Below are 23,527 nucleotides of genomic sequence, written 5' to 3'. Positions count from 1 at the left end.
GATGTAATGCTAAAATGCGAACTAAAACGATTAGTACGGGAGAAGCCATCTTCTACTCTACTGGATGTTCGAAGTGAAGCTCTTAGGTGGGTGGAAGAGGGCAATAGAGAAGTAGCTTCTTCATATGTTCAGCCATGGTGTAATGTTACTCAAGGCAGGGTAGTTGAGCCTGAACCTAAGGTTAGATTCCAGGAATCTTCAGAGCTAAAAGAAGTTAAAGAAATGTTAAAGCAGCAACAAGTACAAATAAACAAGCTTACTCAGCGTCTTGAAAGCTTTATGTCTCAAAAGAATGAGTCCTCTGTCACGTCAACTAGGCAAAATAGTTCACGACGATGCCTTCGTTGTAATCGAGTTGGGCATATAGCTAGATATTGTCGACAACCCTGGCCTATAGATGCAAACTCTAGATCACCTCAAGTGACTGTGAATGAGACGTTGGTGGAGGAGCTTGAAATACCATATGTGGGATATTTTGAAACCGATGTGACTGTGTTGGGGCAAATTCTTCTAGGACAAGGTATTTTGGTTGTGAAGGACCCTGTTGATATTCTGTCCCATCAGAGGAAAGAGCTGACTCCTGGCCTTTTAGGCATGAATGTGATTGGACAGTGTTATAATGACTTGTTTGAAAAACATGGCCCAGCACTATTTTCAGTTTCACAGGTCAGGCAGGCAGAATTAGGCTGGAAGGATGCCCTGTCACAGTGCCATCGAGCAGATGATGCCCCCTCTCCTGGATTGATGGGTTATGTAAAGGTGCAGTCCTGCCATCCTGTTCAGATTCCAGCCGGGACCATGAGGTTAGTGCCTGAATTGTGCCCTAAGAGTATAAAAAGTTGTACTTCTGTTTTTTTAGAACCTCTGGGTCCCGATGATGGGGGTCTGCCTGCTGGGGTGTTAATTTCACCTGCTTTGTTGCAGTGTATTCAAGGAATAGTCCAAATACCAGTGGTTAATGTTAGCACAGAACCCCTATATTTACCATCAAGAATTAGATTGGGTAGTCTGGTTAGTGCTGAGGTAGTGATACAATCAGATCAAGATATTTTTTTTAAGGAAGATTTATCTTGTGACTCTAATACCATGATCGTTCAGTGTCAAACTATTACAACAGCCTCCAACATTGACATTGAAGGTTTAGAATTGCAGGGACTTTCAGAGACGTTAGGAGACTTTTAATAAAATATTTGGATGTTTTTGCTAAGAATGATAGTGACCTGGGGTGTACAACCTTAATTGATCATTAAATCCTGTTAGTAGATAATGCACCTGTACGGCAGCGACATCGTAGAATTCCTCCCAGTCAGTTTGAGGAAGTAAAGACACATATTAGACAGTTGTTGGACAGCCAAGTCATTAGGGAGAGTTGCAGCCCTTATGCATCGCCTATTGTATTGGTGAAGAAAAAGGATGGCTCCCTGAGGATGTGTGTTGATTATCGCCAGCTCAATTCTAGAACTCGCAAGGATGCCTATCCCTTACCAAGGATAGAGGAGTCACTTGATGCCTTGACGGGAGCAAAGTGGTTTTCAACATTGGACCTGGCTAGTGGATATAACCAGGTACCGGTTGCTGAAGCGGATCGTTTTAAAACTGCCTTTTGCACCCCGTTTGGGCTCTTTGAATTCAATAGGATGCTGTTTGGGCTGTGCAATGCCCCAAGTACGTTTCAAAGATTAATGGAGCGGATTTTTGGGGATCAGAGTTTCCAGTCCTTATTGCTCTATTTGGATGATGTTATTGTTTTCTCAGCTACTGTCAAACAACATCTTCATCGACTGGAGCTGGTGTTGGATCGGCTGAGACAACAGAATTTGAAGATAAAACTCAGTAAATGCTGCTTCTTCCGGCCAGAGGTACGTTATTTGGGGCATGTGGTATCTTCCGCAGGAGTCAGTACAGACCCAGAGAAGATATCTACTGTAGCTAAGTGGGCTCGTCCGCAAACTCTTCAAGAACTTTGATCCTTTCTTGGATTTTCTAGTTACTATCGGCGGTTTGTTAAAAAATTTTCTTGTATTGCTGGACCCTTGAATACTTTAGTTGCAGAAGTGATCAGGGGACAAAAGAGCCGATGACCAAGGATTGATCTGGGCACTAAATGGACTGAATTATGTGAAAATGCATTTCAGATTCTTAAAACTGCTTTGACCAATTCTCCAGTCCTTGCTTATGCAGATTTCAGTAAGCCCTTTATCTTGGACATCGATGCAAGCCACCAAGGTTTGGGAGCTGTTCTATCTCAAGAACATGGAGGTAAATATCGACCAGTTGCTTTTGCCAGTCGTGGTCTGCGACCATCCGAACGCAATATGCAGAATTACAGCTCAATGAAGTTGGAATTTTTGGCTCTAAAGTGGGCTGTCTCTGAAAAGTTTAGAGAGTATTTGCTTGGTCAGAAGTGCCTGGTGTATACAGACAACAATCCACTCAGTCATTTGCAGACCGCAAAATTGGGGGCATTGGAACAACGATGGGCGAACCAGCTTGCTGACTTTGATTTGGAGATTAAGTATAAACCTGGACGTTCCAATGTTAACGCTGATGCTTTGTCTCGAAAAACTGCTGCCCCTGTAGCTGAGCTGTCTATGACCACTGCTGTACCAAGGGAATTATATCATTGTACTCATGATTGTCAACAAGTTTTAAGTGAAACCATCTCTGCTCTCCCTGAACAACCCAGAGAACATATCAGCAATTTGCAAGGATCTGATTCAGTTATTGGCCGGTTCCTTGTTTATTGGAATCGCCAAAAGCCACCAGATGCACAGGAGAGGGCATTTGAGTCATCAGAAGTACTTGAATTGGTACGGCAGTGGGGGAAGCTGGTGAAAATAGAGGGTGTTTTGCATCGGCGATTCTGGCCCCAGGATGAACATCGGGAAATTTATCAAGTTGTGTTACCGGCGGCTCTCAAGGAAAGGGTCCTTACAAGTCTGCATGATGATCATGGACATCAAGGGATTGAGCAGACGGCAAGCTTGGTGAGAACTCGGTGTTATTGGCCTGGTATGTTCAAGTTCATTGAAGAATGGTGTAAAAAATGCCAGCGTTGCACCCTAGCTAAAGTGGTACGACCAAAAGTACGTAGTTTCATGGGGCATTTGACTGCAGAGAGGCCATTGGATATATTGGCCATTGATTTAACTTTGCTGGAACCTGCATCAAATGGACTTGAAAATGTACTGGTTATGACTGATGTATTCTCAAAGTTCACACAGGCTATCCCAAATAAAGGATCAAACCGCATCAACAGTGGCACGTGTTCTAGTAGAACATTGGTTCTACTTATTTGGTGTACCACGACAAATTCACTCTGATAAGGGGCGGTGCTTTGAGAGCAGACTCATTCAAGAGTTATGTAGACTGTATGGCATTTCAAAAACTCGTACTACACCTTATCGACCACAAGGAAATGGCCAATGTGAGCGTTTTAATAGAACAATGCATGACTTGTTGCGTACTCTGCCTCCAGAGGAAAAATGCCATTGGCCAGATCATCTTGCCCAGGTAGTGTATGCATATAACACCACTGAGCACCAGGCCACTGGGTACTGTCCTTATGTTCTTATGTTCGGACAAGAGCCACATTTACCCCTGGACTTCATGTTAGGATTGGACAATCACACTCACAGTGAAGTGGACTGGGTAGTGGACCATAGAGACAATCTGGAACGGATGTTTATTAAGGCCCGAGCCCGCCTTAAGGGTGCCATAGAGCATCGTGCCTTATTAAATGACTTTAAGGTGTGCCATGAAAGGTTACAAGAAGGGCAGGTGGTGTATCAGAGAGCTCATAACATAAAAGGCAGGAATAAGATCCAAGATGCCTGGGATCCTACTCCTTATAAGGTGGTCCGGTGTCCAGATGGAAATGGAGCAGTGTTTTCTATTACCCCTGTGGATGGAGGAGGTAATCTCAGACATATTCACCATTGTGAGTTGCGTCCAGCTCATACCTCCTTGGATGATCCTGGACTTCCGGTTTTAGTGGACCATCACGAAACCTCTGAAGACAGAGATGGGGACATGGTTATTGTGTCCCTATTGCCTGAGTGTACATCTACTCATGAGAAAATTATTAGACCTCAAGAAGAGAACATCTATCCAACTATAGTAGAGGACTGCACTAAAGAACATCAGCCGTCACAACCAGAAGTTGCAGTAAGGTGTACTAAGAGGTCAACAGCTGGATGCCATGCAAATCCATATCGTCTCCCTCGGCCAGCATGTTCTAGCAAAGTCCAACTAAGTGGTCAGTTTGCTCTCCCTATGATAGGGCTGTTCAACAATAGGCCCCATGAAATGTTCCGCCCATGGTTGTAGTGTGATGTGATCGACGGGACGTCGATTTAAATTTAGGGGGGTAGATTGTAACGGGGCGTGTTTTAGAACTACAAATCCCATTAGCCTCAGTTCTATAAAAGGAAGTAAGGAGATTTGTTCGTTCACTTCCGCCTTTGTTCCGTTGAAGATTTATGAATGAAAGTCGCAGCTTGTCTGTGTTGCATGGTGGCAATCGACCAAATGTGTAAGGATCGTTTGTGCAGTCATACATCAAATATTGGAACGTTGTTGAGTGCTGAACATATGATGCATCATTTAGGAGTATTTTTGCTGGATGGTTGCCCGAGTGTCATAAACCAAAATAACGGATGGTAGAGGGATGCACGATTACCGTTTATTTTTAGGGTGAATTATTAAGATTGTTTGTGTTCTTTTTTTTGGTTGGATGTTGGACCGGAGTGGGCTAAGGGAGAACTGAGGTCACACTAAAGACAAAAAAAGGGATGAAGTAGAACATTGTTATTTTACAGTGTTGCCTTATTTGTCCTATTTGCATTACCCACTGTTAATACTATTGTTTGTTGTGTTTCTTTGTTGTAGATTTCTTTTGACCTGACGGTGGCTGCGGGGTTGCCTTCACTGGTGGATAGCAGTGGTGTGGTGGTTTGGTCACTTTATTTTTTCTTCCCTTTAGGCTTGCAGTGTGATTGCCGTGAGCTTGATTGCAGTGGGAGCACGGTTGCCATTTCTGTTTTTTTCACAATCTAGGTAACCTGTGGCCATCTGTAGGTCTTGTTTCTTTATTTTTGATTGTTTTTGTTTACATTTTTCCTTTGTGGGTAATTGCATTGAAGGTCTGCTATATCTGTTTAATATGTTAATGTTTGTTTTCTTTGTAATTATATTTTCTTTTGAATAAAATGTTTTTTTATTGAAACTTCACTACTGCCTTCTGCCTGCTCATTTCCCTCGTTTGGGTCATGATGTCACATATAAATAATTGGGAACAAAAATTATTCAGCACCTTATAAAGCACCATGTATTGCTTATGTGTTTTTTTTTTTCTGAATGGCTAATGCAACCTTTTCACACCACAGTCTGAACAAAATGAAGCATTGCTTGGTAATTGGTCAAGAAAGTATTGATAGTTGTGTTAATATTGTCATATTAACAGTTGTCTGTAGTTTTGGTTGATTGTAATCCATTACGTACATTTCTATCAAAGATATGACATTATCAAGACGAATTTGTTCTGACAAGAGTTTAACTCTGATAGCAAAAATAAATAAAAATGAACGAACATACAAATTAAACAATTTCAAACAGTGCCCACTGGTACAACCTTCACCGGGACCCTGCTGACCCCAGCTACGCCCTGCCTGTGGGTGTTGAATACTGTGACCAAACACCAATAACACTTGTTATTTTGGAAAGTAATGCCATAAAATAATTGTTAATTTACAATGTTACTTTACAATGTTACAATTGTTAATAATAGAATAGAATTAATAGAATGACTCTTTCAATAATAAAACTTGTTACTTTCAATGAAAGTCAATAATAAAAAAAGACTTTTGAAAGGAATTTTAATGACTGAATGGAAATAATAGAATAATATATAAATAGCTAGATTCACATTAATTATACTCGATTAATAAACATCTTCTACAATATGAGCTAAAGATCATAACACAATATTTTACATGGTCCAGGTGATATCGATATTATATTGCAATATGAGAAAAAACAAAATACAGTAAAAATGATTTAACCTTATATAACTAGAAAAAGTGAGGGATTGCAAATAGACCTGAAAAGTATTTTTTATTGTGGCATTGTTTTTCTCAAAAAGTTCAAATGTGCATGAATGTATGAATTAAATTAAATTAAATATTGTGTGTTTGAGTTGGCCAGTGGCTCCCAAACCTTCCCTCTTTGGTAGGGAAAAATATTTTCAAGGCCCCACCCACTTTCTTTGTTGTTGTTGTTGTTTGGAAAGTCAATTATGCTCACCAAGGCTACATTTATTTATTAAAATACAGTAAACACTGTAATATTGTGAAATACTGTCAGTTTAATTAATCTATTTGATTGTTTTTTTCACATAGGCTTCTGTATTTCTGTGATACGCAGCTGAAGCATCATGACTCCAGTCTTCAGTGTCACATGATATTCAGAAATCAGTCTAATATGCTGATTTGCTGCTCAGTAATAATTTCGGATTATTGGGTACTGCGAGTCATGTTGAGGTCATTAAAATATGTCAAATTAATATTTTGTATTCAATTATTTTCTTATCAGGCAAGTGGCCGCATGATAAGCGGGACAGTTATGCAGTGTAGTCTTTATCACCCTGCAGAGGTTTCTTTTGCAAAATAATCTGCTGACTGTATACTGTCCCTCAGTTTGGGAACCACTGGAGCAGGGATTTGTGCTCTATTAGTTTGATCTGTTACGATGCTCTGTATTTGATTACTAATGCCTGTGTAGTACGGCGTTGCAAAAACCATTCATCCTCGACTCTTTATCGTCATTTGTGTTCAAATTTGCAAAGCGTACCAAATTGAACAAACCTATATAAATACAAAATTTGAATTCATGAATATATAATGTTATTCATGGTATAGCAAAATCCATATCATGGAACAACATAATACCGGTAGTCACTTTCATACTGGGATAGCGCCCACCGCTACTTCAACAACTTTATTAGATAAGAAGAATTTTTGTTGAAGAAGCCAGATAAAGAAATCTGAGATCTATGTCTTTATTTGGCATGGTATTGAGAAGACTTTGGTTAGGCCTGACCAAAAATTCCATTTGCTGTGTAACCTAGTTATACTAGGTGGACTCCATGGATAAGACACAAAGGATGAATCACACTGTACTGAATACAGAATTTGCAAAGGTCATACATATTTTGAAATCTGCATTGTATACACAATATCCTGCAGGGCAAGAACATTTACACAGTTGACCTTTATGTTGTACCAACATGGCAGCCACCGAACAACTGTGATCCATTTTTGAGACTGCCTGTAAGTACAGTATAAGTGCTGTTCTATTCCCTGTTATGCTCACAGTTAAATGCTCACAGTTATATGTTCACTTGAACTTTCTGTATCATGTCAGGATGATGCTCACTTAAAGGGCCCATATGTCAAAACTGAAATTACCTGGCTCTTTTCACTATAACTGAGGACTAGGGGCTATTTAACTACAATATAAGTTTCAAAACCATCAGTCCACAGTAAAATGCACACAACCTGCATAAAATAGCTGTGATTTTTCATGATGCGTGGTTTCTGTAAAAAGTTGACGTCAGACCTATACAGTCACCACCCCGAGCTCCACCAACCATCCCTCTCTCCTTCAGACACCAACCCTTGTGTGTGTGTGCTTGCACAGGGTGTGTGTGATGCGTCACGTGCAGTAGTGTGTAGAAGTACTTGTAGTCAGTGCATGTTGTGTGCTGCAAGTTGCTCCTGCCTGCTACTCTCTGCTTTCAACTACTGCCACCGGCTAGCCCCCCTAGTGGAGGTGAATAAGAGGAGCCGAGTGCGGGTACACAGCCTTTCTACCACCAAGACTCCTGTAGTGCCTCCACGTGGCCACACACGGATGCCAGGCCCCGCGAGGCCCCAGGCTAATCTGCAGGGGATCTCGGAGCAGCAGTGGGCCCCAGAGGCACGACGTGCAGGCCCACCGGCGTGAGGATACGCCCTGGTGTCTGCCAACCACTGCCCCCAGCTAGGGGTCAAATAGCATGGGCAGATGGGGCTCATAGCCTTGGATGGCAACCTGTCTAAGAGAAGGTCACTCTGAAATAAAATCGGGACTGTGAGGAGTTGCGCCCCACAGTCCACTATCAGCATAGTAAAGCCAACCATATACTTCCAGCGGCAGGAGTCCATAGGAACATCGCGGCTGACGGTTGTGCTGGTCCTCCTCCTGGAGGATACCATGACAACAGGACCTTAAACTCTGGGATTGTCCCGGGGAGGGTCCTGTCCGACTACATCACCCCGTCCAATGCAATCATTGCGCTGTCGGAAACCAGTTGTTATGGGAACCTTCAACGCATGCACAGCGAGAGAAGAAGCGAGGTTGATAGAACTTGCACATTGTGCAGAGGAACGGGGAGTGGAGATCCTGGGGGTCCAAGAACATAGGAGAGTGCACACTGATGACCTAATACTGTACCACATAGTGGAGAGATGCACGTTTATTTCCACATCAGCATGGAGGTACGATGCCCAAGCCGCAACAGGCGGTGTAGGGTTAATGCTGGGCCCACGGGCACGTAAGGCTCTACGTCGGGTTTACCACCACACCGACAGGATCATGTGTGCAGAGTTCTCGGGTAACCCAGTAACAACAGTCATAGTCGTGTACTCAACCACCAACGTGGCGCCATCTGACGAGGTGGAGAAGTTCTTTGAGGACCTTGTAAGAGCGGTCCGCGGCGTCCCAACGCACAACTTCCTGGCAATTCTTGGGGACTTCAATGCGAGGCTTGGACCAGAGGATGTACCCTTCCCCTACCATGACTCTACCAACCACAATGGCACCTACCTCACTGCCTTCCTCACGGAGCACAAGTTAATGGCGGCAAATACCATCTTCCGGAAGAGAACAGGATAGAGGTGGACCTTCCGGGACCGAGCCTAAGGAACGCTACGGCAGCTAGATTACATCCTAGTGAGGAAGAAGTGGAGGAACTCCATTATGAATGCTGAGCCATACAGCACTTTTAGTTCTGTGGGCTCAGACCATCGCGTGGTCTCAATGAGAGTTCGCCTGAGCCTCAGGGTTCCCAAACCAAGTCCCAAAATACAGTATAACTGGAAAGCTTTCTCAAGTGACCCTGGCCTTCTAACCAGAAACACAGAGGAAGTGAGGAGACAATTCCAGCAGCTGGACAGGGGAGCGGAGGCAAGCGGCGAATACAGGAGATTCATCACAGTAAACGAGGAGGCGACCAGACTGTGCATAAGATGGAGAAAGTCAGAACCTCCCTGCGATCAAAACATCCAGAGGTCATAGCAGCACGTGGGATGGTGGAGGAAGCCCGCCTGACCTTTGAGCGGGAACCAACTGCAGAGAGGCGCAGTGAGCTGAACGAAGCCAAACAGTTTCTTTTCTGAACCTATGATGCCATAGAACTGATGGAAAGAGTGCGGAGGGTGCAGGCGGCGCAAGGGGAACAGCAGTATGGGGAGGCCTGGAGGGTCATCAATTAAATGACGGGGCGGAAGAGGTCAAAGGAGGGACAGGTGAAGGGACACAGCCCGGAGGAGAGGGTGATGACCTGGTCAAGCCACTTCAAAAGGCTGCTGGGGGAAACAGCAGACGCAGCTGAGGAAGAGGAAATACCATCAGACCTCCCAAACCTGAACATCAACGATGGTCCCTTCACACTCTGTGAGCTCGTAAGGGCAAAAGCCACAGTAAGAGTGGGAAAAAGTGCTGGTCCGGATGGCATACCCCCAGAGGTGCTGAAGAACTGTGACTTTGATGACATCATTCTAGAGTTCTGCAACCTTGCTCTGCTGCACAATCGGCTGCCTGATATCTGGTCTCTATCAAACATCGTGCAAGTCCCCAAATCCGGAGACCTCTCAAAGCCGGACAACTACCGTGGCATCAGCCTGACCTGTAGTATTGCGAAAATCTACAACCGTGTGATTCTGAACAGGGTCCGGCAAGCAATCGACCCTCACCTGAGAGTAAATCAGAACGGCTTTCGAGAAGGGCGAACTGCTACAGCCCAGATCTTGGCACTCAGGAAGGACAACCTGACTGCAGTCCTATATTTCATAGACTTGAAAAAGGCATTTGATTCGATTCACCGAGGTACAATGGTGAAGATCCTGAAGGCATACAGAATTCCTCCGAACCTACTCCGGGCAATAGAGTCCATGTACTCAGGAACAAGGGCCAGGGTGGTGACCCCAGATGGCAACAGCAAGGAGTTTGACATCCTGGCTGGAGTTATGCAAGGGGACACACTAGCCCCCTTCCTCTTCATCATAGTCCTTGATTATGTGCTCAAGAAGGCAATCAGTGGACGAGAGCAGGAACTTAGCTTCACGCTGACACCAAGGAAGTCAAGTCGACACCCGGGAGTGATCTTGACAGACCTTGACTATGCAGATGACATCAGTCTGCTCTCCGACAACATGGAACAAGCACAGAAACTACTACAAAGGGTAGAGCTAGAGTGCACCAAGGTTGGCCTTAGGATAAATGCAAAGAAAACTGAGGTCATGACCTACAACGTTCCACCAGAACATCAGCCTCTGATAACACCAGGAGACACTGTGCTGAAAGAAGTTGAGGACTTCAAATACCTGGGCACATGGGTCAACTCAACTGAGCAAGATCTAAAAGTGAGGAAGGCACTTGCATGGAGGGCCCTGAACGGCATGAACAGTGTATGGAACTCCAACCTTTCCCGCCAAATCAAGCTCAGCTTCTTCTACGTGATGGTAGAGTCCGTTCTCCTCTATGGCAGTGAATGCTGGACCCTGAATCCAACCTTAGAGAAGTCCCTGGACGGGTGCTGCGTGCAGTGCTTAACATCAGCAAGAGTGAGCATGTAACCAATAAAATCCTGTATGAGGGAGTACCTAGAGTAAGCAATAAGATTGCTGTGAGGAGAATGAGACTTGCAGGACATTGCCGAAGGCATCGAGAGCTGCCAGCCAGCAAGCTGGTGCTATGGGAATCAACACATGGCCATCGGTCAAGAGGACGTCCCACGCTAACGTACGTGGACATACTCAAGAGGGATGCAGGAGCCCAGAGCACCAATGAACTGGCCAGATGCATGGAGAATCGGGATGACTGGAGGCAACGATGGAAGGCTCGTCTGAGGACGACCTAGAGAGAACCCGAGCTCCGCCCACCGTCCCACTCTCCTTCAGTGACCACCCCGAGCTTCGCCCACGCCCTACTCTCCTTCAGTCAACCCCCCCAAGTATCACCCACCATCCCACTCTCTTTCAGTCACCACCCCAAGCTCTGCCCACCGTCCCACTATCCTTCAGTGACCACCCCGAGCTCTGCCCACACCCTACTCTCCTTCAGTCACCACCCCGAGTATCACCCACCATTCCACTCTCTTTCAGTCACCACCCCGAGCTCTGCCCACTGTCCCACTCTCCTTCAGTGACCACCCCGAGCTCCACTCACGCCCTACTCTCCTTCAGTCACCACCCCGAGTATCACCCACCATTCCACTCTCTTTCAGTCAACACCCCGAGCTCTGCCCACCGTCCCACTCTCCTTCAGTGACCACCCCGAGCTCCACCCACGCCCTACTCTCCTTCAGTCACCACCCCGAGTATCACCCACCATCCCACTCTCTTTCAGTCACCACCCCGAGCTCTGCCCACCCTCCCACTCTCCTTCAGTCACCACCCCGAACTCCGCCCACCCTCCCACTCTCATTCAGGCACCACCCCGAGCACCGCCCACCGTCCCACTCTCCTTCAGTCACCACCCGAGCTCCGCCCACCGTCCCACTCTCATTCAGGCACAACCCCGAGCACCGCCCACCGTCCCACTCTCCTTCAGTCACCACCCGAGCACCGCCCACCGTCCCACTCTCTTTCAGTCACCACCCGAGCTCCGCCCACCGTCCCACTTTCCTTGAGACACCACCCGAGAACCATTCAACTCTCCTTCAGTCACCACCCGAGCTCCGCCCACCATCCCACTCTCCTTCAGTCACCACCCAAGCTCCACCCACTGTCCCACTCTCTTTCATTCACAACCCGAGCTCCGCCCATGCCCTACTCTCCTTCAGTGACCACCCCGAGCTCCACCCACGCCCTACTCTCTTTCAGTCACCACCCCGAGTATCACCCACCATCCCACTCTCTTTCAGTCACCACCCCGAGCTCTGCCCACCGTCCCACTCTCCTTCAGTCACCACCCCGAGCTCACCCACCGTCCCACTCTCATTCAGGCACCACCCCGAGCACTGCCCACCGTCCCACTCTCATTCAGGCACAACCCCGAGCACCGCCCACTGTCCCACTCTCCTTCAGTCACCACCCGAGCACCGCCCACCGTGCCCCTCTCCTTCAGTCACCACTCGAGCACCGCCCACCGTCCCACTCTCTTTCAGTCACCACCTGAGCTCCGCCCACTGTCCCACTCTCTTTCAGTCACCACCCCGAGCTCCGCCCACCGTCCCACTCTCCTTCAGTCACCACCCAAGCTCCGCCCACCATCCCACTCTCTTTCAGTCACCACCCAAGCTCCGCCCACCCTCCCACTCTCTTTCAGGCACCACCCCGAGCACTGCCCACCGTCCCACTCTCCTTCAGTCACCACCCGAGCTCTGCCCACCGTCCCACTCTCATTCAGTCACCACCCAAGCTCCGCCCACCGTCCCACTCTCCTTCAGTCACCACCGGAGCTCTGCCCACCGTCCCACTCTCATTCAGGCACAACCTGAGCTCCGCCCACTGTCCCACTCTCTTTCAGTCACCACCCGAGCTCCGCCCACCGTCCCACTCTCCTTGAGACACCACCCGAGAACCATTCAACTTTCCTTCAGTCACCACCCTGAGCTCCGCCCACCGTCCCACTCTCCTTCAGTCACCACCCAAGCTCTGCCCACTGTGCCCCTCTCCTTCAGTCACCACTCGAGCACCGCCGACCGTCCCACTCTCTTTCAGTCACCACCTGAGCTCCGCCCACTGTCCCACTCTCTTTCAGTCACCACCCGAGCTCCGCCCACCGTCCCACTCTCCTTGAGACACCACCCGAGAACCATTCAACTTTCCTTCAGTCACCACCCCGAGCTCCGCCCACCGTCCCACTCTCCTTCAGTCACCACCCAAGCTCTGCCCACTGTGCCCCTCTCCTTCAGTCACCACTCGAGCACCGCCCACCCTCCCACTCTCTTTCAGGCACCACCCCGAGCACTGCCCACCGTCCCACTCTCCTTCAGTCACCACCCAAGCTCCGCCCACTGTCCCACTCTCTTTCAGTCACCACCCGAGCTCCGCCCACTGTCCCACTCTCTTTCAGTCACCACCCGAGCTCCGCCCACCGTCCCACTCTCCTTGAGACACCACCCGAGAACCATTCAACTTTCCTTCAGTCACCACCCCGAGCTCCGCCCACCGTCCCACTCTCCTTCAGTCACCACCCAAGCTCTGCCCACTGTGCCCCTCTCCTTCAGTCACCACTCGAGCACCGCCCACCCTCCCACTCTCTTTCAGGCACCACCCCGAGCACTGCCCACCGTCCCACTCTCCTTCAGTCACCACCCAAGCTCCGCCCACCGTCCCACTCTCTTTCAGTCACCACCCGAGCTCCGCCCACCATCCCACTCTCCTTCAGTCACCAGCCTGAGCACCGCCCACCGTCCCACTCTCCTTCAGTCACCACCCGGAGCACCGCCCACCGTCCCACTCTCCTTCAGTCACCAGCCTGATCACCGCCCACCATCCCACTCTCCTTCAGTCTCCACCCGAGCTCCGCCCACCGGCCCACTCTCCTTCAGTCACCACCCCGAGCACCACCCACCATCCCACTCTCCTTCTGTCACCACCCGAGCTCCGCCCACCGTCCCACTCTCCTTCAGTCACCACCCCGAGTTCCGCCCACCGTCCCACTCTCCTTCAGTCTCCACCCCGAGCTCCGCCCACCGTCCCACTCTCCTTCAGTCACCACCCTGAGCTCCGCCCACCATCCCACTCTCCTTCAGTCACCACCCCGAACACCGCCCACCATCCCACTCTCCTTCAGTCACCACCCCGAGCTCCGCCCACCGTCCCCCTCTCCTTCAGTCACCACCCCGAGCTCCGCCCACCGTCCCACTCTCCTTCAGTCACCACCCCGAGCTCCGCCCATGGTCCCACTCTCTTTTTGCCAAACCCCGAGACAAAATCACGTCCATAACAATACTGAGCAACAACAACACGGAAACATGTCGAAAAGGTTCACTTTAACCACAAATCCAGATCGACCGAGCTGTAACGTTACACACTCACTCAAAGTATGGATGATCTGACAGGATTGTTACTGTGTGGTTGATCAAATCTAACGTGTTTAGTAAAGACAAACTCACCGTGTCTAGTCATGATGATGATGTATATATATTTAGAAATCTGTAGATGCATCCATAACAACAAATACTTTATTGAACCTTTGTGTGAAATGTGCGCTGCAAACGCAAGCATTTTTGATGATCGTTTCTGTCCAGTCTGCTCGTTTTATCACGTTTAACACACTTGTCAATTTCTAATTCGAGGATGTATTATGTTGATTCACAGCATGACAACAAGATGATATTTTATGCTCTTTACGTAGCTGAATCTGCGCTGGTCCGCTGACCCTAGTTACCTGTGGTTGGCCTGGCCGTGCGTCACTCAGAAAGCAACAGGCCAATCAGAAGATAGGCTCATGAATATTAATTAGACAGACCAAAATCAACCTGTTCTTGAGAAGCTCTTGAGAAAGAAGTCTCAAAAGTGTTACTTTTTGAAATATTATATTCACTCATCTTTCTTTTGTTTTATTAAAGGACTTTCCAGATCAACCTTATGGCACGGGCTGTGGTGTCTTTATGTTAATCGTAATGTGGCAGAGCGCTCGTTTTATAATGGGCATAAATTTGAGAGTTCACACCAGGGAGAGAGGGTTGCCTCACCCCCAGAATGCAGACCTAAACTCTGGCCCGCTAAGATACCCGACTACGCCACCCCAGAGGCAAATTTACCGGGGAATCGCCTGATAAGATTAACTTTAAAGCACACAGGTTCGGTTGCGGCTGAGTTAAGACCATTAATTTTTATTTGGACACTATTAATAAATGTATTCAAATATGCGAATCAAAATACACATTAACACACACACAATTCGGCCTCCACTCCAGGGCTGGGGACTACTTGCTCATTCTCTGAAAATGACACCGCAAACACTCGTGCACTCACACTTCAGACCACAAATGTGGAACACTGCAATCAGAAGAGACCACCACCACACAGAGAGAGAGAGAGAGAGAGAGAGAGACTCGTCCACAAAGACACGATCACACCAACAACTGGAGAGGAAGCAGAATTACACATTAAACATACAATCAAATATACACACTGTGAAGAAGTGACCTTCTTCAACGCTGTAAGCGGCAGCACTGGCACGTATTATATGAACACGCACACACATATACAATCATTACTCACCCCTCCTGTTTCAGTTTGTGCTGCTATCGGCATAGCGGGTGCACACGCTTGCTTGGTGGCACTCGGTCAGTCATCCACCCTCCTTTCTCTCCCTCAGTTATCATGCCGTCCATATAAATCACACATAAACTTTGTCTATTGTTCTATGTTTTGTTTAATCGTCTGCGTTACATGTTCCCATAGCCGGGTTACTAGATGCCGTGCTGGCGAACTAGAGGTTTTGGAAGGCGATCGCTTTTGACGTCATCGGTTGACGACGCGCCAGCGCGGCAGCCTAGGATCCGGTGAAACCATGTCTGTTTGTGTGGTGGGGTACCTGAGTATTTCGATCTGTAAATAGAAACAGATTGGTGACAACTAATATATGGTGGTTTTGTATTGTGGTTGCAAATGAGTGATGATTTGTTTTAATACATTACCAAGTGAAGTTTTGTATAAATCTTAAAGTGGATGATTAAATAATACTGGTGGAACTTACCTATTAAGGGTCGTGCCTGAAAATGGGCGGAGTCTGGTCTTTAAATCTTTGCGCTAGACTTCAGATGGGGCTTGTTAACCAAGTCGAGCAGACGTGCTGTTGAGGTGCCGTGAGCTAAGAAAAACCCCTTTGTATATTGGTAGATACAAGTGGAAAATTTGTGTATATTTATTATACCGTTATTTTGTTATTTTGTTTTTATATATATTGGTTTGGACTGAGCACTGGTCAATATCTACACTGCTGGACTGTTGTTTTATCGGTGCACGTGTGAATAAAACACCAAGTTACACTGAAGAAAATCTGCGGGTTAAGTCATCTCTTTTGGTCTCGTTTTGTTGGGGTTTTGAACATTAACACGTCCCGCAGTAGACTGAGGAGACCCATTCTGGGCCTATCATAGTCTGCTGCATCACACACACTCACATACATTCTTATAAAACTTGAGTACTCAATGAATTAAGAACAACTACACACACCTATGGTTACCATCAACTAATAAACCACTACAGTGAAACTGTGAATGAAAGAAAACAAATTTACAACTCTAATTAAACCAAAGAAAACATTCAATTAACAACCAGTTCACAGAAACTTGGTTGACAACAAAATTATAAATTCAGAAAAGAAAAATAAATCTACGACAAAAGAATACTAAATGTTCTAAAAGGAAAGGGGCTCACATAAACAAAACAAGAAAGCAAAAATAAGCAAAAGTAGTTCAAATTATATAGCGTTTACACCACTCAAAAAGGAACCAAATTGAGATAATGACTGCTGGATGGTTAAACCATTTGATGCCTCAAAGCGAGAGTAACGTAGACCATTGTATCGAATCTGCGGCACGCCAGACTACCAGACAGCTGATGTTGCAAGTGTCCAGCTTTAAACAGTCATAAACACAATACCACAGCAGCACGTGAATACAGTTCGTGGTAGATTATGCGTCCGTTCCGGCCGTCGAGCCAGCAAAGCACCGTGAGACAAGAGTTGGTAACATGACCATATGCAACAACACTGAGAAACAATCAGTGGTATAACGGTCACCAAAGCCCCGATGAGAAACCCACTGCAATGTTTCGCCCTCAGTCTGTAAACGGTTTAAACTGCTTGCAATGCACAGGGCATTTAAACTCCAGTATGTAAAATCAATCGGGTTCACATGCGTTATACCACAGGCTTCCCCAGTCCACACAAACAAACACTCCCGCGACACACCGGAAATGGATGACGTCACCAGTGACGATGAGACGCACCGTACTACCATACCTAAGGCTATCTTTATAGGCCACGTAAAATAAGGCACACCCCAGAGAGAGATTATCATTGGCTACAGCAAGATTGTTTTTGTTGTTTTGCCTCAATGATTTTTCCTGTATTGTCTACATTTTACATGGTGATGGATTCCTCATATGATTACATAGTTGTGAGTACTTGTTTACAATAATGTTGAGTCTTGTGTGATTTAAATATTCAGACTTGCATGTTATGAGTAGCTGGACATGCCAGAACTGTAGAAATGGTGGTGTGTGATGTTAATGGAGAACTATGGGCTGGATAGGTACAGTATTTCTTTAAATTTTTATGGATATAAACAAATAATGGAACATTGTGTAATATTATCACTTTTTACAGCCACGGAAAGGTTATTGCACACTTCACTGAGGAGTCTAAAGGTGCACTAAGGGGTGACTGGCAGTCTGTTTTGGTAAAGGAAGATAGAGGACACCTTTCAGGTAAAAGCATTTCCTTGAGAAAATGACACTTAAAATGTCACGGTACCTTGTGAATGTTTGCTTCTACTGTGGTGTTTGTAACAGGAGGAGCCACAACATTGGGTTCAAGAATCATCATCACAGGTATATATACTGTGTAGTGGGTCAGACAAAATGCAAATTCTCTTTAAATAGGAAGTTTTTAAATTAACACACTCAAGTGTAATATTCATCTGTTTGTATTTTATAAATTGTTAGGCAGATGATGCAAGTATAAATGTGTTGGAGGATGTACTGCTTGAATCATCACTTGAAAGAGGTACACTGTTTTGTTACGGGACTTGCAACAAAGGCAAAGTAATTGTTTCTTTTTGTTTTTTGAACAATACTGAATCAATGCTTTTGTTTTCTTACAATTGTATCTCCCTTGTTCTTTCTGTTATTTTACAGAGAGTTTTAAAGGAAGCCAGCAGCAAGCGGTGTTTGGAGCAGTCAAGTGTGCTGCTTGGTTCTGTTCAGCTGCCCAAAGTACTCTATATGGAGGATGAAGATGTTGATGAGGACTTGGACAAATTACAGAAGGCTGAATTTTCGGAGGACAGAATGGTTGCTCTGGAAACTTTCAGCTTTTTCTTCATTGAGAAATTACTGACAACATGGGCACTATCTTCTCTAATACATTAGAAGCTGTTGCCCCCATCAAATTGAAAAAGGTTAGAGAAAAACGTACTGTGCCATGGTATAACAGTAATACTCTCTCTCTCAAGAAAGAAACTCGTAGTCTTGAATGCAAATGGAGAAAGTTGTGAAGTTTTTAGAATTGCATGGAAAAACAGTATGTCCAGCTATAGACAGGCTCTAAAAACTGCTAGAGCAGAGCATATCCACAAACTCATTGAAAATAACCAAAACAATCCAAGGTTTTTATTTAGCACAGTGGCTAGATTAACAAATAACCAGATGCCACCCGATCGAAATATTCTCCTATTAAATTCAGATAAGACAGAGATATTACTTATTGGACCAAAAAAACACTACACAGAATCTCGTAGATTACAATCTGCAACTAGACGGATGTACTGTTACTTCCTCTACAGTCAGAAATCTGGGTGTTATATTAGACAGCAATTTGTCTTTTGAAAATCATATTTCCAATGTTACAAAAACTGCATTCTTCCATCTTAGAAACATTGCCAAGCTACGAAACATGTTATCTGTTTCTGATGCAGAAAAGCTAGTTCATGCATTCATGAGCTCTAGACTGGACTATTGTAATGCACTTCTAGGTGGTTGTCCTGCTTCTTCAATAAACAAGCTACAGGTCGTCCAAAATGCAGCAGCTAGTCTCCTTACCAGGTCAAGAAAATATGATCATATTACCCCAATTTTACAGTCTCTGCACTGGCTACCTATTAAGATCCGTATCAGTTACAAATTATTATTACTTACCTATAAGGCCCTAAATGGTTTAGCTCCTGCGTACCTAACTAGTCTTCTACCACGCTACAACCCATCACGCTCCCTAAGGTCACAAAACGCTAGACTTTTGGTCGTTCCTAGGATAGCAAAGTCCACTAAAGGAGGTAGAGCTTTTTCACATTTGGCTCCCAAACTCTGGAATAGCCTTCCTGATAATGTTCGGGGTTCAGACACACTCTCTCTGTTTAAATCTAGATTAAAAACACATCTCTTTCGCCAAGCATTCAAGTAATGCATCTCATAATTTTGGACTGCAGTTATATCTGATCAATTGAACATTATTATTCATTAGCTTGGGTTAAACTAATTAATTTTACTTTGTTGGAACAGCAGCTTCGCTAATGATGTCTCTATGTGTTTCTCTGTTTCTGCTGGATCTTCATCCCGTGGTAACTAGGATTTACAAAAGCTCCAGTCTGGATCCAGAACACCTGAGAAGAGATGATGCCAACCCCTCATTTTGCTATAAGTTTGATTGCATCATATAATAATTGCTGTTAATAGTGTTCGTCATCTGTTTGTTTACGTCTTTTATTGATTTTTCCGAACATTTCTGCCATATGCACATAAACTGACAGTCATTCACTGATAAGCTACTACTAAATATTGAAGAAACTTAATTTTCTGTAAAGTTGCTTTGCAATCATTTGTATCGTAAAAAGTGCTATACAAATAAACTTGAATTGAACTGAAAATATTCTGTTGAACTGAAACAGAAGAAAATACATTATAACTGATTCTCTATCTCTCAAACAAAAAAACAGCTATACAATTTTTAGAAGGAGGGATCAACTATATTTCTTCATATTACACTCAGCTACATCAATAAAGATTTCTCTCAAACATGTTTGCCAATTAAGTTCTTGTTTTCATTCAAACATAACATATCCAAAACCAACACTTGTCAATACAGTTCTATACTACAAAGATTTCCATTGCTACCATACACAAATAACCCGTATTAAATGGTAACCGTTCTCAAATCAAATCAATACAATCAATGACCAAAAAAAAACAAAAAACAAAAATGAAATAAAACAACAGTAGTAGAAATCAAACATTAACCCAAGATAAAAAAAACCCACAGAAACCCTTATAATTGTAAAGAATACTGATTGTTGTGATAAAGTCCAGACACATAACATGAAGTGTCCCATAGGCCCAGGTACATCAGTTTCTTCTTCAATGATAGCACCTCCACATTATTCCCATAGCATGAGTTGAGGTATAAGGAAAAGGAAGCCCATAACCAAAATCCTTAATTGAGCAGCAAACAACCAAGTTTCTCAATAAGGATGATCTCCCAGTACAGAGAAGTAACACAAGGCACACCATGCTGTCCTCTGTCTCACTCTACTACTTCCTCAGCTTTTATAGCACCCATGGAGCACACTATGACCCCCTGGTGGTGAGGAAGAAAACTACACCCATTTAAAACCTTGTACAGTTCATGACACTGTTACATACCCTTCCCCTCATTGGAAGGCTTAACATAACCATGGAAAGGCTTCAGATTCTGTACATGAAACGTGTCTGGATGGTCAGGGTAATCCAAGAATGCAACAGAACAATTAACTGGACCCAAACACTTTAGAATTTTGGCTGGACCTTTCCACTTGGCAGCTAGTTTTGACATGAAACCTTCACTGGCCCGTGACAAGGGATGAGTGCGCACCCATACCAGCTCCCCAACTTGATACTTAGCAGGTTTTCTCCGAAGGTTATAATAATGCCTTTGCTTCCTTTGAGCTTGCTCCACATTCTCTCTCACCGACTTCAGTAGGTTCTCATACCGTTCCAGTACTGCATAAGCAGGGTTACTGGGGTCAGGTGGACTTGACAGGGCTCGCTCTACTGGTCCTTTCAGTTTTCGCCCTAAAGCGATTTCGGCTGGTGTAAATCTAGTGCTTTCTTGCCAGGCTGTATTAATGGCAAATCGGAATTCCGCAAACCATCGATCCCAATGACGATGATGTTCATTTACGTAAGAGGCTATCATAGTTTTAAGCGTACGGTTAATACGCTCTGTGAGATTAGTTTGAGGATGACTGGCAGTGGTAAGTTTTTGGGTTACCCCCCATTGCTTGCATACTAAATTCAAGAGGTGCGAGGTAAACTGTGCTCCTCTATCAGAAACCAAATAGAGTGGAGTACCCCATCGAGTAAAAATCTCATTTACCAGGATATGAGCTATTTGTGGCGCTTTAGCTACACGAAGAGGAAACAACTCAACCCATTTTGAGCAGTAGTCTACTACCACCAAAAGATACTCGTTTTGCCTTGGACTTTTAGGAAATGGTCCCATCAGGTCAACTCCAAGCATATATCCTGGCTCCACCACTGGGGTGTTCTGCAAGTAACCAGACAACTTGGATATAGAGGGTTTATACATTTGGCACACTTGACACTCTTTACAGTGCTTCCAAACTGGGCCAATACACCATATCCAACAATCTCAAAAGGGTTTTGAGCCGACCAAAGTGACCACTCAAAGGACTGTCATGGGCGTATTTCAAGAAGTCTTCACGTAAACATTCTGGTACCACCAACTGAAATTTCTGACCTTTCTGTCCATCAGGGACACTGCGGAATAAAAAGCCATTCTTTACCACATAATGGATTCTTAATGGATCGATATCTGCTTGAGTGCATGTCTTATCAACTAGTTCCTTTATTTCAGTATCCTCTTGCTGCGCTTTGGCAATTTCCTCCCAATCCACAGGTAGACTTGAGGGTGTTACTAGTGAACTTGCAGACCTCACCTGCCGTACCATGTTCACCATCGTTTTATCTTCCAGACTTCGGGATAATGTATCCGGGACCACATTGCATTGACCTTTGCGATATCGAACTGTAAATTCGAACTCCTGCAGCCGTATAGCCCAACCGGTCAATCTTGATGATGGTTTGGGGTGATTAAAAACCCAAGTCAACGCTGCGTGATCAGTTATAACTTCAAATGGTCTACCTTCCAAGTAGGGTCGCCACTTCTCCACAGCCCACAAAACAGCACAGCACTCTTTCTCAGATACAGAGTATGCTCTTTCAGCCCCCTGAAGTAAGCGAGAAGCATAAGCTATAACGTGTTCCTCTCCTTCTACGTCCTGAGTCAAAACTGCTCCCAGCCCTTTCTCACTGGCATCTGTCTGGACCTTAAATTGCTTGGTAAAGTCTGGGGAAATCAGGACAGGGGTTTGAGTTAGATCATTCTTAATTATTTCAAATGCCTCTTGACAAGATTCTGTCCAAGCCCAAGTGGCTCCCTTCCTTTTTAAAGCATGCAGAGGGGCCGCTTTTTCTGAAAATCGGGGTACAAATCGATGATACCACCCAGCAAGTCCTAAAAACCGTTGCACATCCTTCAGAGACTGAGGCACAGGAAACTGACTTACTGATACTATCTTAGCAGGATCAGTCTTAATGCCTTCGCCTGAGATCACATGGCCCAGAAAAGTAAGAGACTTTTTCATCAGGTTACACTTTTTAAGGTTTAACGTCAGACCAGCTTGATGGAGGCAGCGGAATACTTGTCCGAGGTGTAGCAGGTGTTCATTCTCATCCTTTGAGTATACCACAATATCATCTATATATACAAAACAGCACTTTCCCTTGATTTTGCGCAGTGCACATTCCATTAAACGCTGAAAGGAGGCTGCAGCATTTTTGAGGCCAAAAGGTAGACGCAAAAACTCAAATAGCCCTGAAGATGTCACAAAAGCAGTTTTACGTATACTTTCTGGCTCCAGCTCCACCTGCCAGTATCCACTTTTGAGATCTAATGTACTGAATATTCTTGCTCCATGTAAAGATCCCACAATGTCCTGGATTTGGGGCATCGGATAAGCATCCAAATGAGTTTTTGAGTTCAATCCACGAAAATCTACACAAAACCTAGATCCACCATCCTTCTTGGGAACAATAACAACAGGAGAAGCCCATGGGGAGTTGGAAGGTCGAATTATATTATTGGCTAACATCTCCTTTATCTCTTTGTCAATGAATCGTTGTTTCTCCATAGATACACGGTAGGCTCTCCTACGGATAGGAATTTCATCTATAGTGTTGATGCAGTGCTTGATTACAGAAGAGTGTCCTACCACATTTGTGCAAACCGTAGGCCATTCACTCATCAACTTCTCTAAGTGATTCTGGAACTCTGAGGTGGTATCTGCTTGGAGAGCTAGCTGTTGAACATCCCTTGGGACTTTTGATGTTACTTCTTCATTAGACAAAGCCAGGTAAAAGGACACCAAGGAGTCGGAAAGGGATTTGGCTGGCAAAAGGGGAAACTTCTCGCTCTCGTTTTCCTCTTGAGATATTATGCCATACTGGGCCCTCCGGAAATCCAGCATAATCCC

General features: G+C 45.2%; 2 protein-coding genes and 1 long non-coding RNA gene across 4 annotated transcripts; all 3 read left to right on the top strand.

The window, feature by feature from the left end:
- Nucleotides 1-8,322: 8,322 nt before the first annotated feature.
- LOC128020673 (craniofacial development protein 2-like) lies at nucleotides 8,323-9,336 on the top strand. The gene is given in 1 exon segment (XM_052607280.1): nucleotides 8,323-9,336. A coding segment is annotated over 1 exon segment (1,014 nt).
- Nucleotides 9,337-11,151: 1,815 nt separating this feature from the next.
- On the top strand, nucleotides 11,152-13,991 carry LOC128020672 (uncharacterized). The gene is made up of 3 exons (XM_052607279.1): nucleotides 11,152-11,272; nucleotides 11,383-12,966; nucleotides 13,453-13,991. The coding sequence occupies exons 1-3, from the start codon at nucleotides 11,152-11,154 to the stop codon at nucleotides 13,989-13,991; spliced, it is 2,244 nt and encodes a 747-aa protein (XP_052463239.1).
- A 3,317-nt stretch (nucleotides 13,992-17,308) lies between these two features.
- Nucleotides 17,309-18,344, top strand: LOC128021593 (uncharacterized). Of its 2 annotated transcripts, XR_008185601.1 has the most exons (5): nucleotides 17,309-17,401; nucleotides 17,611-17,711; nucleotides 17,796-17,834; nucleotides 17,949-18,009; nucleotides 18,141-18,344. It is a non-coding gene; the product is annotated as an uncharacterized LOC128021593 (long non-coding RNA). The 2 variants fall into 2 exon arrangements; XR_008185602.1 differs by lacking the exon at nucleotides 17,309-17,401 and adding an exon at nucleotides 17,471-17,536 and having other exon boundaries at nucleotides 17,611-17,834.
- Nucleotides 18,345-23,527: the final 5,183 nt, after the last annotated feature.

Source organism: Carassius gibelio, chromosome A10 (genome assembly GCF_023724105.1).
Source record: "Carassius gibelio isolate Cgi1373 ecotype wild population from Czech Republic chromosome A10, carGib1.2-hapl.c, whole genome shotgun sequence".
Classification (NCBI taxonomy): domain Eukaryota; kingdom Metazoa; phylum Chordata; class Actinopteri; order Cypriniformes; family Cyprinidae; genus Carassius; species Carassius gibelio.
Note: the sequence above shows the minus strand (reverse complement) of the source record. Positions and strands in the feature narration are given on the sequence as shown.